The following is a 13,315-nucleotide window of genomic DNA, read 5'->3' on the forward strand; positions in this document are numbered from 1 at the left end:
ATATGCGGAGGATGCCTGGGGAAAATGGAGGCCCATATGCTTGACGGCTCTCCAGATTGAGGACGTGGAAGACCTCTTTATCTTCAGCTCACTGCTGGCGCTCGCCCTCCCGCTGCTTATTGGTGCCCTCTGGATACACCGATTCTCGGTGAGAGTGATGCGGCAACACAAAGAGGCAATGGAGATTGCTCGTAACACCGGTGACCCTGTCAACAAGGCCTGTGATTAATTGTCCCAGGTGAAGAAGGAACAAGCAGCATTTAGTGATGCCGCCGCTCAAATGGTGACGAAAATCATTACGGAGATCCGGGATCAAGAAAGGTTCGCTCACGGGAACAGGGCCAGGGCGGATGACGATTAACCCACCTGAGCGGATTGCAGCGGATGTGGGCCTCCATGACTCCCTCGGCTATCCCTCCCTACACAAACTTGACAATCACCCTAATCAATGAACTCACACTAATCGACAACATTGCTTAAGTGCCATGGCAATTAATAACTTTTGGGAAGATTATTCATGTGAAAAAGAAAAAAAAAAAAGAAAAGCTCATGTAATGTGATGTATGCAACTCTACCATGTTTGACTGTGCGTCCTTGGCTGTAGGGGGACGGGTATTGATAAGCATATGCTTCTCCCGTCTGCCCTTGTCTTTCTTCGGTTCTTTCTTTCTTCGGGCTAATCATATCACATTTTGTAATTGTCAATGATACCGATGATGATGACAATAAAAATTTCATTCATTCATTCATTCATAATAATTTGATATTCAAACCTTTCTTAATATTTTCGTTTTCATCCAATTTTGAAAATTAGTTTAACTAGTAGGTCGCCATTGTTGTTGACTACGCAATGCACTCTGGGCGGTAACGTCACATGGCAGCGCTGCCGTACTTCCACAGTGTCACTCGTTTGCTACACCAACATGTCATCGGTTCTGCCCTTCCAATTTGAGACGGAGCGGAAAAATGATGAGCAGGACAGCACTGTCGGTCATTCACAGGACGAGCAGCAAAGGCAAAATTCAGAGCGGGAAAGACTGGATGAGACAAGAGTTGGGCAAAACTGGTGGTGAACTTGCAGCAGTGCGTGTCAATGACAACGAAGCGAGAGCCTGTGTGCTGTCTAGAACTCCAGTTTTTGTTAGCAGATCTTCACGGTGATGCCCCGTAACCCTGTCCAGCCTTGTAGAGGTCTACAATTCTGTCTCTGTTGTCTTTGGACAGCTCTTTGGTCTTGACCATGTTAGCAATTGGCGTCTTCCTGATTGTATGGGGTGGACAGGTGTTTATATGCAACTAACCACTTCGAACAGCTCAAAAAGTCTGATGAAATAATAATAACACCTTCATTTCACTTATTTGTTGGACTTTTTAAAGGCAACTAACAGGTATTTGAGCCTCACAATTCTAGCTAATAGACAGGTGTTCAAATGTGTATTTGCAGCAGTATAATACAAATAAATTGTTTAAAAATCACACTGATTTCTGGATATTTTTTTCTCTCTAGATTGTCTCTCACAGTGGACAAACACCTACCATGAAAATTTCAAAACCACCCATCATTTCTAAGTAGGAGAGCACGCAAAATCGTAGGGTGTTAAATACTTGTTTTGCTCACTGTATTATCTTTTGTAAACTGCGCTTTTTAATGAACCATGTGTATTTCGTTATTTTGTGAAATTGTGGCTGTTGTTGTGGTTGGATGATTACTCATGGTATGTTGTGGAGAATCAATTTTCCTCTCCCCAAAATTTTGTGTACTTCTTATTTTTTTACAAGTTTTTTCAGGTAGGGACAGATGTCAGGCCATATTTGTCAGCCTAAGCTTTGGAGTTTTAGTGAGCATATCCTTCCCTTGCCTACGACCCATCAGTTGACCTTGCAACAAAAAACTGAAGTGTTGCCACCTGGCAAGACGTTTTGCACTCCCAGACTGCTCCTCAGTGCCTGCACAATGGCAGGAAGCACGCTACCATGTTTACAAGAGTTTTTTTTTTTTTTTTTATGCAGTACAATGCTTCAAATTACTTGCCATAGACAGGATGACCAGAGCAGGAACAGCTCCCATGGCCACATACCCCAGCAACTCTACCAGCTTGTACCTGCCCACAGAAATTGACAATGCCTCAGTTGACAGAGTATTTGATACTGTAGTTTTTTGGTTTGATGATATTACCTCTCATGGAAGAAGAAGACATATATTGACCCGAAAAAAGCCATGACCCAAATCAGCCAGCGCATGTGGCATGCCCACGGGCCCAGTTCCCTCAGCATCAACCTGTCCACACACGTCAGGCAAACGTCACAGCAACTCCGCCGTGACCTGGGTCACCCGTCACACCACATTATCATCTTATTTGTCTCATTAACAGACCTACCAGGGAGAGTATGAAGCCGCTATGAAGAAGTAGATGGCCATCCGGTCACACATGTGGAAAAGTTGCTCCACCTTTCTGCAAAAAGGGGGGAAAAAGGTTAAAAAAGAAATTTCCAGGATGAAACACAGTCAATACAACAATTGCACATCTAATACTACACAGCAATAACTAATATTTAATAAAACGATGAAAATATCTACACATACTGTACACACATCTAGAAGGAGCTGCACATTTTGTTCTGCGAGTTTAAATCCTTTGAAAAGCGATGATGCTGTTATATAAGGTTAAAGCAAGCGGAATAAGAACAGTACTTTAAATACACACACAATGGCACTGGGATGATTCACAATAATAATCCACTCAATCCTCCATAATCACTGAAAGAAAAGAATGTGGGACTTCAAAAATGCTGTCAACCGATGGACTATTGCAGTCAGGTCTACTCTATTGAGTCATTTAATCACTTTAATCATAAGCGGAAGTGTTCTAAGATGCAATGGAACCTCCAAAGTTGAATGCTATCTGTTCTGCTTCCAAGGTATTTCTAACTACAAAGAAACCTAAATATATTCATAATACTGTACGAACTGACAATAGAAACGATATATGGCGGAAAACACAGACAAGGCTGAAAAAGCAGTTTCTGCTGTTGCACCCCTCTTTGAAATAAACTGCTGTATTTTAAGCCAATAGAACTGTTGTGTTTGATAGAACAATATGTCTATATGCTGCCAGAGCAGATTAATGACTAAGTCCCCGAACTAGTTTTAATTTGTCCGTTTTACCCTGGAACCCCCCGTTTACAGACGTCGAGCAACCGCTTTTGTTTCAACCTAGCCATAAAAAGAAGGTAAGTAATCGTATTTATTAGGGTTGTTCCGATCATGTTTTTTTGCTCCCGATCCGATCCCGATCGTTTTAGTTTGAGTATCTGCCGATCCCGATATTTCCCGATCCGATTGCTTTTTTTTTTGCTCCCGATTCAATTCCAATCATTCCCTATAATTTTTCACGATCATATAAATTTTGGCAATGCATTAAGAAAAAAAATGAATAAAACTCTGACGAATACATACATTCAACATACAGTACATAAGTACTGTATTTGTTTATTATGACAATAAATCTTCAAGATGGCATTTACATTATTAGTATTCTTTCTGTGAGAGGGATCCATGGATAGAAAGACTTGTAATTCTTAAAGGATAAATGTGACTTTGTATATTGTGACTAAATATTGCCATCTAGTGTATTTGTTGAGCTTTCAGTAAATGATACTGTAGCCATTTAACTGTTCTGCCCAAATGCATGATGGGAAGTGCAACCATGACTGTGCGTAGTGGCACCAATTGATATATCTTCTCTGCGTTGGAAATTAACATAGGGTGTTAAGAAAAAGATCAACTACTACCTTTCTTCCCCACATTGCTTCCCACGATATTTCTAGTTGTTGAGAGAGGGATAATAAGGCATTAGCCAATTAAAAAAAAGCTCCAAAGGCTGCCAGAAATTCACTCTACTCATTTTACGCTGCCTTTTAGCTCTATACATAGGTAAAGCGGCGCCATTATAGTTGAACGCGACAATGCGTGAGTGGGTCGTGCAGCGCATGCGTTAATTGCATTAAATATTTTAACATATTTAACAATTTCACTATTGAGGTCAAAAGCCAAAAAATAAATTCAACTAGGGACAATCTGGAGTAGTGCTATCGTACTTCATATTTATTACATATTATATATGTATGTAGTGAGAGTGCTATCGCTAAACCATATAAACATTAAAAGCCCTAGCTCCATTGACAAATGACATGAAATACATTAGACTTGACAGTGGATGTTAGCAAGAACAAAAGATTTTGAATTGAAAATTTCGTAACTCACCTTCCGAGCACAAGATTCCTGCCGAATTTTCGTGTACGAGGACCTGTTTCACCCAACCAGCAACGTAGCATTTATAAGCCTCCAAGCTCTTAAAGTTTTTCAGACTTTCGTGAGAATAGGCGGATTTTGTGTGGACAAGATAGTTGTAAATATCAGGGTCAGGCAAAGACGGTGAAGACAGCGGGTCGAAAAACATCGATTTAGGCATGAAATATGGATCTGGCGAATGGATAAACTGAAGCTTTTCCACATAACCCCTTTTATGCAACGCATCCAATGAGTTTACGGCGTCAGATAACACCGGGGCTTCCATGAAATGCATTATAAATTGCTCGATCAATTGAGACCATTGATAATACAGACACAAAATGACGGACAATGGGGCGGAACAATACAGCGATCACGTGATTTTGTGACGTCGGTGGGTAGGGTCTATTCTCGTTCTCAGAATATGCAGCACTTGTGACGTAGGACAATAACAGGACTGGTTGCTATGGGAACGTACGCAGCGGCATACCGCATACCCAAGGAACCTTGCTAAAAGGAGTATTAAAATTGCTAATAAAATCGTTTAGGATTATTTTAGATGCATATATGTTATATTTTTCTTATGGAGTATTCAACGAGGAATACGATAGACCCATTAATAGACTTTCTTGGAAAAATCACCATTTCTTGACATGACTAATGAGGTGGCCTGTGAAAACCAATATTACAGTAAAGACTTTTCTTAAAGGTCTTAGTGTACCACTCTTTGCACATACTTACAGTGTCAAAACTGACTGGAGTAGTATACACATGCATACTCTTTGGGACTGATAACAGAATTGATAGATAATCTGCTAAATAATTCCATGGTATTTTATCACACCCAACACTTTTAGCTTCAACAGTGCGCGGAAGCTGAGTATGCCAAATCTTTGTGTGCCAAATCTCGTGGCCCTCTGGGGGCCCCTGCGGGCTGGGGACCCTAGGCAATTGCCTGCGTATGCCTAATGGGACGCGACGCCTCTGGGGGCGCCCTAGCGCCCACTCTACTAACTAGACGTGTAAATGAACGGTATTAGTCTAGAAAACTAGCGGATTTTTTTTTTTTTTTTTCCCCTCGAGGGCGCTTGTGCGCCCCCAAATAGATTGCGCCCTGGGCGGTCGCCCACATTGCCCATAGCAAAAACCGCCTGTGCCGACGCCAACATCAACATGGAAAAAAAGTAAAAACTTCCCACTCTACCGCACCGCTCTCTCTCATGAGTCACACAGTGCATTCAGGAACAGCATGCAAACACATCAGAACCCATTTCGTTACATTATTATGATTAGGTTTGGGCATCGGCTGAATTTGAACGGATCCGATACCACGTTTCGATTCCGGTTCCAAACGATTCTTGATTCCGATTCTTTTAATAGCCAGGGTAAAAAAAATTGCGTAGTTTATATTAACTTCTCGATTCTTTTTTAAATTATATGAACTGACAATTAACTATGAATTTCTCACAGAGCTATTTTTAACTTGTATAAATATCAGTCTTTGAACTTAAATATGATGAAGTTTCTTTCCACAGGAGTGCACTTTCACAAAGATGTTTTGTTTTCAAAGGCTCACGGAGAAAACACTCACACATTATCTTTTGCCTATGTTTTAGAGTGTCTTATGATGCAGGCAATTTTACATGTTATTGAGCTCCCACTAATTGGCTAACCTGGTGCAGGATATGAAACAAAAAAACAAAAAAATAACTTGTAAAACCCAGTCCAAATTATTCTTGTGGGAAAATCCCACTCGACATACGACCATTTCGACTTACAAACCAGGTCCTGGAACAAATTAAATTCGTACGTAGAAGTAATACTGTATCTATGGAACCACAGGAGTGCCAAAATGAAAAAAATATGAATAAATATAAAGAGCTATAAAGTAATTGTATCATGTGCGATTTTTGATTCATCATTCATGGAAAAATCAAGTTTTCACAACTGCTTAGAGAAGCAGTTGTCAGGCTGGATTGGTCGCTTAGCCAGCTACCGGTCACCAAGACAATGACATGTAATGCAGTCGATAAGTAACCCTTTCCTGTTTGGAAAGCCGCACTTTCGAGTCATGTTGACGGCAGCACTCTGTGTCAGATACTTCAATTTTTACAATGCTCTAAAGACGCCACGTGATTGAACAGGCCGGCGTGATCATAGATCGGCAATCTTGAGTCTGATTGGTATACTAAAGTCATATGATTGTTGTTGCAACGTCTCATTTGTGAAACTGGTAGCGCCACTGTTGGCATCTCTGGCAAAAAAGGTATATTCTAATATGTAGAATAAAGAGGAGAAATATAACGACTAGTGTGGCCCAAAGTAGTGGAGTAAGACTAACGTTTCTTCTTCACAAATCTACTTAAGTAAAAGTAAAAAGTATGGCTTAGTAAAACTGCTCTTAGACGTACATTTTTCTCAAAAAATTACTCAAGCAAATGTGTAACGTATGACTACCCAGACTTGATAACGTGTGACGGTGTTCTACACGTCTCATCATGAGTCATTTGGGAGAGGCTCCTTTTTTCTTTTCTTGACCATTAGAGCGGTCGGGAATGAACGAACGCTGATTCGCACAATCTCAAATAGATTGGACGCTACTTGTGATAAACTCATTTAAATTCACAGCAGAAGGATGAAAAGAGCCACATGACTGGATGTCTGTGATGTGTGAATGTGTTGAAGAATCTTTGCAACCAGGTCACATCTGTTGTTTACTTCGACACCTTTGGCTATGTCATAATTAACAGTATAATGAACAAACTGTGTTTGCAATTGGGAGCACAAACATTCGCATCTGGCAAATCATGACACACATGTACCACACGCACTAACACCTGAGGTGGCTGATTTTCCAGGCAGCAGCATGGAAGAGTGTTGAGGTGACAAAGAGGCCTGTGAGTCCGCTGCCATATAGCCAGGCAGCAATGCGATGCCATAGGTCCCCTGACAGGAAGTACAGCACAGAACCACCCACCAGGCTCGGTAGAATCCATAACTGTCAAGAGACCAGTAGTTTTTTTAATTGTACAAAAAGGCATCTGAGTAAAGCAGTTTGGCCATTTCCCCCCATATTCTTTATATGTATGTATGTATTACATTAGTACACTTTTTCTTCACTCTAAAAAGAATCCAGCGCATTATTAGTCCCACTATTGAGGACAAAGTGTGTTGGGGTTGTGAAACATATTGAAGTATCAAAACAGAAATGTATCTGGGGGATAATATTTGATTGCAAAAGTATCAATACTCAGATATCTGTTTTTGCATGACCACAGGTTTGTTTTCTTGTAGAAAATTTGATTTCGCAATAGACTTCACTATCAGTTGACGAGGCTCGGGATCCGTAGGGGGCCTATTTTCAGAAACTTAAAATCATAGACTTCATAATGATATTGACTGGTCAGATTCGACCTTCACTGCGCCACGCCTTCAAGTAGGGGGCCATCCCACAATCCACTTCAGTTATTCGCAGTCGGTCGCAGCGACACATGCAGCAATCAACGCCAGATTATGATTGAAAAAGTACGAAAGCTGCACCACATACTGTAAAAACAGAAGGATTTGTTCGAGGATTCAAGTGAATTATTATTTTCGTTTTTTCACAAGAATTTTCAACGTTAAAGCTCTTTGTTGTAAGGCTGCCGCCACATTGCGGAACTGACTAGCATCATTCTTCGACATATTTATGTAAAATAAATGCTAACTGCCCAGTTTTTTGCTCTTATCCCAAAGATTCGAGACTGTTTTTCATTCATATTTATAAATAATTCGGGGATTTAAGCATTTATTCACAAGAATTTTCAACGTAAAAAGCTCTCTGTTGTAGGGCTGCCGCCACATTGACTAACAGACTAGCACCTTACTTCGACATATTTACGTAAAATAAATGCTAACTGCCCGTTTTTTTTGCTTTTTTAACAAAGAGTCGAGACTGTTTTATGTCTATATCTATAAAGAATTCAGGGATTCAAACATTTATCCACAAAGATTTTCACCGGAAAAGCTCTGTTTACATAAGGTGGCCGCAACATCGACTAACAGACTAGCATCATACTTCAACATGATTAGTTAAAATAAATGCTAACTGCCCGTTTTTTTGCTCTTTTAACAAAGAATCGAGACTGTTTTATGTCCATATCTATAATGCATTCAGGGATTTAAGCAGCTATTCACAAGAATTTTCACCGGAAAAGCTCTGTTTACATAAGGCGGCCACCACATTGACTAAGGGCCCAAATACACCAGATGCATGATCGTTGCGGTTCCAGTCAGGCTCCGGTAAAAAAATAGCGCCGGAGCCAATCCGTTCCCATTATATCCAATTCTTCAACGTATACCGCCCGCGTCAGTGCTCCGGATAGTATATGGTATATGGTATAGGCTATTTTCTATTTTTGCCGGACACGCATCTGACAAAATGGGCGGAGCTGGGCCTGGACGTAACAGCCCAGTTGCTTATTCACGGTTTAAGCACCAGCGAACATGGACGAAGAACGTTTCATCATGGAGGTGGAAAGTCACAAAGTGATATACGATGCAGCAGATCGTTATTATAAGGATAGCATTAAAAGCGAAGCTGCAAGGTGTCCTATTATGTGTGTTTTTCTGGCAATGATATCAAACACACGACATGCTGACAACTTTGAGGGGGGAAAAAAAAGCGTATCTGGAAGTGGTTCCACTGCAGAAATTCTCGTGCCCGCCGCACGCACAATGTCGGTTTGTATACAGAGTTGAGGGGGAAAAGTACGAAAGAGAATAAAGAGACACCCACAAGTTTCGACCTGGTGGTCTATTAAAGACGTTTCTCTTTCTTTCCTACATTTTACTTGACTTTTAATTGAAAAACCAACAGTTTGCGCTGGGCACAGGAATCTGTTGAGACACCAATTCCAAATACGCTGTTTTTAAGTTCGTGTAGTACAGGGGTGGGCAAACTATTCCACAAAGGGCCGCAGTGGGTGCGGGTTTTTGTTGCAAAAGAGGACACCTTTTCACCAATCTGCTGTTTTACACGTGTAATCAGTCGACTGCAGTCAGGTGCTTCTCATTTCTGCTGAAACCTCATTGGTTAAACTAGCTGTGCTGGGTCAGTTGGAACAAAGACCAGGACCCACTGCGGACCTTGAGGACCGGTTTGCCCACCCCTGGTGTAGTATATAATTCGCTATCCATTTTATAAATATTACAGAATATTTAACAGTTATTTATAACAGCTCTATGAGATGTTATGTGCCTTAAATTTTAAATGTGCACAAAGATATAAACCCACCGACACAACCAAGGGCATAATAGGGCCCCGCCCCCCTAGCCCCCACACATGGAGCCCTGATCTCAACATGATGCAGTCAATCTGGAATTAAGAGACAGACATAACTAAAATATCAATATGCAAAGAAAAATGTGCTCTCTCTCTGCTTCTCTGATGAGTATAGACTCCGTGTGTTTTTCGTTGTTTTAAATGGCACATTATAGCGCGCGATAACGCGAGCGGAGTTGGCGGACCGCAGCCGTGCACAGCCGGTATGATTTGCCTGTTTTTGACGTACTGCATGGCACGCAGTCAGCATTGAGCCGGACCGGAACCTATCATGCATCTGGTGTATTTGGGCCCTAAGAAACTAGCATCGTACTTTGACATATTTATGTAAAATAAATGCTAACTGCACGTTGTTTTGCTTTTAACAAGAATAGAGACTGTTTTGCGTCCGTATCTATAAAGAATTCAGGGATTTGCACATTTATTCACAAGAATTTTCAACGAAGAAAGCTGTTTGTCTGCGATTCCACTCAGTCAGTTTTGACTGCCATGCCAACAATGCAGCCCTCCGATTAATCGGCCCGGTGCCCGTGTCCTGTCAATATCATTATGAAGTCTGTGCTTAAAATTCAAATATTTTCAAAACCAACGCTGCTAGCGACCCAAAACCAAAACAGGCAGCTCCCTTAAGCATATACAGTTGTGGTCAAAAGTTTACATACACTTGTGAAGAACATAATGTCATGGCTCTCTTGAGTTTCCAGTTATTTCTACAACTCTGATTTTTCTCCGATAGAGTGATTGGAACAGATACTTCTTTGTCACAAAAAACATTCATGAAGTTTGGTTCTTTTATGACTTTATTATAGGTTAACAGAAAAAGTGATCAAATCTGCTGGGTCAAAAATATACATACAGCAACACGAATTAGCAATTTCTTGTGAGTGATTATTGACTTGAACAATCATTGACATGAACAAGTCAGGAAAGTCACTTGGAGCCATTTCAAAGCAGCTGCAGGTCCCAAGAGCAACAGTGCAAACAATTGTTTGTAAGTATAAAGTGCATGGCACTGTTTTGTCACTGCCACGATCAAGAAGAAAATGCAAGCTATCACCTGCTGCTGAGAGAAAATTGGTCAGGAGGGTGAAGATTCAACCGAGAATCACCAAAAAGCAGATCTGCCAAGAATTAGAAGCTGCTGGAACACAGGTGTCAGTGTCCACAGTCAAGCATGTTTTGCATCTCCATGGACTGAGAGGCTGCCGTGCAAGAAGGAAGCCCTTGCTCCAAAAGCGGCACCTTAAGGCTCAACTGAAGTTTGCTGTTGATCACATGGACATAGATAGGACCTTCTGGAGGAAAGTTCTGTGGTCAGACGAAACAAAAATCGAGCTGTTTGGCCACAATGCCCAGCAATATGTTTGGAGGAGAAAAGGTGAGGCCTTTAACCCCAAGTACACCATGCCTACCGTCAAGCACGGTGGTGGTAGTATTATGCTGTGGGGCTGTTTTGCTGCCAATGGAACTGGTTATTTACAGAGAGTAAATGGGATAATGAAGAAGGAGGATTACCTTCAAATTCGTCAAGATAACCTAACGTCATCAGCCCGAAGATTGGATCTTGGGCGCAGTTGGGTGTTCCAACAGGACAATGACGCCAAACACACATCAAAAGTGGTAATGGAATGGCTAAATCAGGCTAGAATTAAGGTTTTCGAATGGCCTTCCCAAAGTCCTGACTTATACCCCATTGAGAACTTGTGGACAATGCTGAAGAAACAAGTCCATGTCAGAAAGGCATCAAATTTAACTGAACTGCACCAATTCTGTCAAGAGGAGTGGTCAAAGATTCAACCAGAAGCTTGCCAGAAGCTTGTGGATGGCTACCAAAAGCGCCTAATTGAAGTGAAAATGGCCAAGGGACATGTTACCAAATATTAGCGTTGCTGTATGTATATTTTTGACCCAGAAGATTTGATCACTTTTTTCTGTTCACCCATAATAAAGTCATAAAAGAACCAAACTTCATGAATGTTTTTTGTGACAAAGTATCTGTTCCAATCACTCTATCAGAGAAAAATCAGAGTTGTAGAAATAACTGGAAACTCAAGAGAGCCATGACATTATGTTCTTCACAAGTGTATGTAAACTTTTGACCACAACTGTATGAGTCTCTATGAGCAGCAACATTTAAAAATTCAGTCATTCCCTAATAAAATACTGCTTAATTATTTTGTTTATACAAGCATAACATAACCTAAAATGGCTATAAAATTCTCCAATTTTACACTACATGCACAAAAATCACCAAATGCAGGGATAACCACCTATATTTTCAGGATCAATAGCAATATTTAGTTTTCTAGTTTTTGCCCGAAATAGCAACATATTTTTTTTTTTTTTTCAATTTAGTGCAAGTTTTCAACAGCTAATAAATCACTCAATTTTCACATCAGAAACTTAATACTTGATGGAAGCATGCAGAATCATTTTAATATGGCTCAACAAAAGCAAAATTAGCCTTTTTCTACATACAATCAGTTATTTAGGTTGAATTCCGCTATTGTGTAGAGATACAAATCCGACATAGCACCCGTCACAAAACAAAGAGCTTTTTAAGTTGAAAATTCTTGCAAATCGCGGAATTTCTATACATATGAAAATAAAACAGTCTAGATTCTTGGTTTAAAGCAAAAAACGGGCAGTTATCGTCCATTTTACGTAAATATTTCAAGCCAAAGTTACGGTATTGTGTAATCCAACATGGCTGCCGTCACGAAACAAAGAGCTTTTTAAGATGAAAATTCTAGTAAATAAATGCTTAAATCGCGGAATTTCTATAGACGTGAACGTAAAACAGTCTAGATTCTTGGTTAAAAGCAAAAAACAGGCTGTTACCGTTCATTTTACGTAAATATTTCAAGCCAAAGTTACGGTATTGTTGAATCCAACATGGCAGCCGTCACAAAGAGATTTTTAAGTTGAAAAGTCTAGTAAATAAATGCTTAAATTGCAGAATTTCTATTGATATGGACGTAAAACAGTCTAGAATCTTGGTTAAAAGCAAAAAATGGGCAGTTAGCATTCATTTTACATAAATATTTCAAGCCAAAGTTACACGAATTTTATCCATTGATTTTTTTCACAATGTTTCAAAGTGCATGCATGGTGCTATTTAATATAATAATTACCTTGATTCATCGACCAAATCACTCTTGAGACACTCCTGCCTGCTTGTATGCAGTGAAACCTTCATCCTATTTTAACGTAAATCCAGCATTAGAACGCAGCGTGTGTTTGAGTTTATCGCAGTGAAAGCCAACTCAATGTTCTGCCTGGGTCGGCACCCTTCGTGGTGCAATGTCTGCGGGAGCTGTCTTGTCAACTGATGGTGGAGTCTATAATTTTGCACTATTACTAGAAACTATTGATAAGAGAGGATATTTTTTAATTTTCCTTGTCAACTGGATCAATTAAACGGAATTGGACGTTGAAATTTTCCATAGTTAATTGTATGGATGTGTATGGGTGTGTGTACGTGTATGCTGTCCAACTGGGCCCCTACTCAAAGCTTTAAATAGCTTGTTTGGAGTATCCTGTTCGCGCATCTTAACAGATGAACTGTTTGTATATGACCATGTATTGTGTGTACCTTGAATGATGTGTGAAAAAACTGGTAAAATGAAACTGAACATTGTCAATGGAAGACAATGAGTACATTTTCGGTTGCTTCCTTGTTAATTTGTGGGGCACTTCCT

At 40.3% G+C, this 13,315-nt stretch overlaps 1 protein-coding gene across 1 annotated transcript in view; it reads right to left on the reverse strand.

The window, feature by feature from the left end:
• The window catches only part of mmd2a (monocyte to macrophage differentiation-associated 2a), a 45,144-nt gene that overhangs the window by 6,818 nt on the left and 25,011 nt on the right, over window positions 1-13,315 (reverse strand). The window contains exons 3-6 of the mRNA XM_057861361.1: window positions 7,129-7,289; window positions 2,379-2,453; window positions 2,177-2,278; window positions 2,033-2,102 (exon numbers count right to left, since the gene is read on the reverse strand). Coding sequence (XP_057717344.1) covers window positions 2,033-2,102; window positions 2,177-2,278; window positions 2,379-2,453; window positions 7,129-7,289 — 408 coding nt within the window. The remainder of the gene's footprint in view (window positions 1-2,032; window positions 2,103-2,176; window positions 2,279-2,378; window positions 2,454-7,128; window positions 7,290-13,315) is intronic.

Source organism: Corythoichthys intestinalis, chromosome 16 (genome assembly GCF_030265065.1).
Source record: "Corythoichthys intestinalis isolate RoL2023-P3 chromosome 16, ASM3026506v1, whole genome shotgun sequence".
NCBI classification, from domain to species: domain Eukaryota; kingdom Metazoa; phylum Chordata; class Actinopteri; order Syngnathiformes; family Syngnathidae; genus Corythoichthys; species Corythoichthys intestinalis.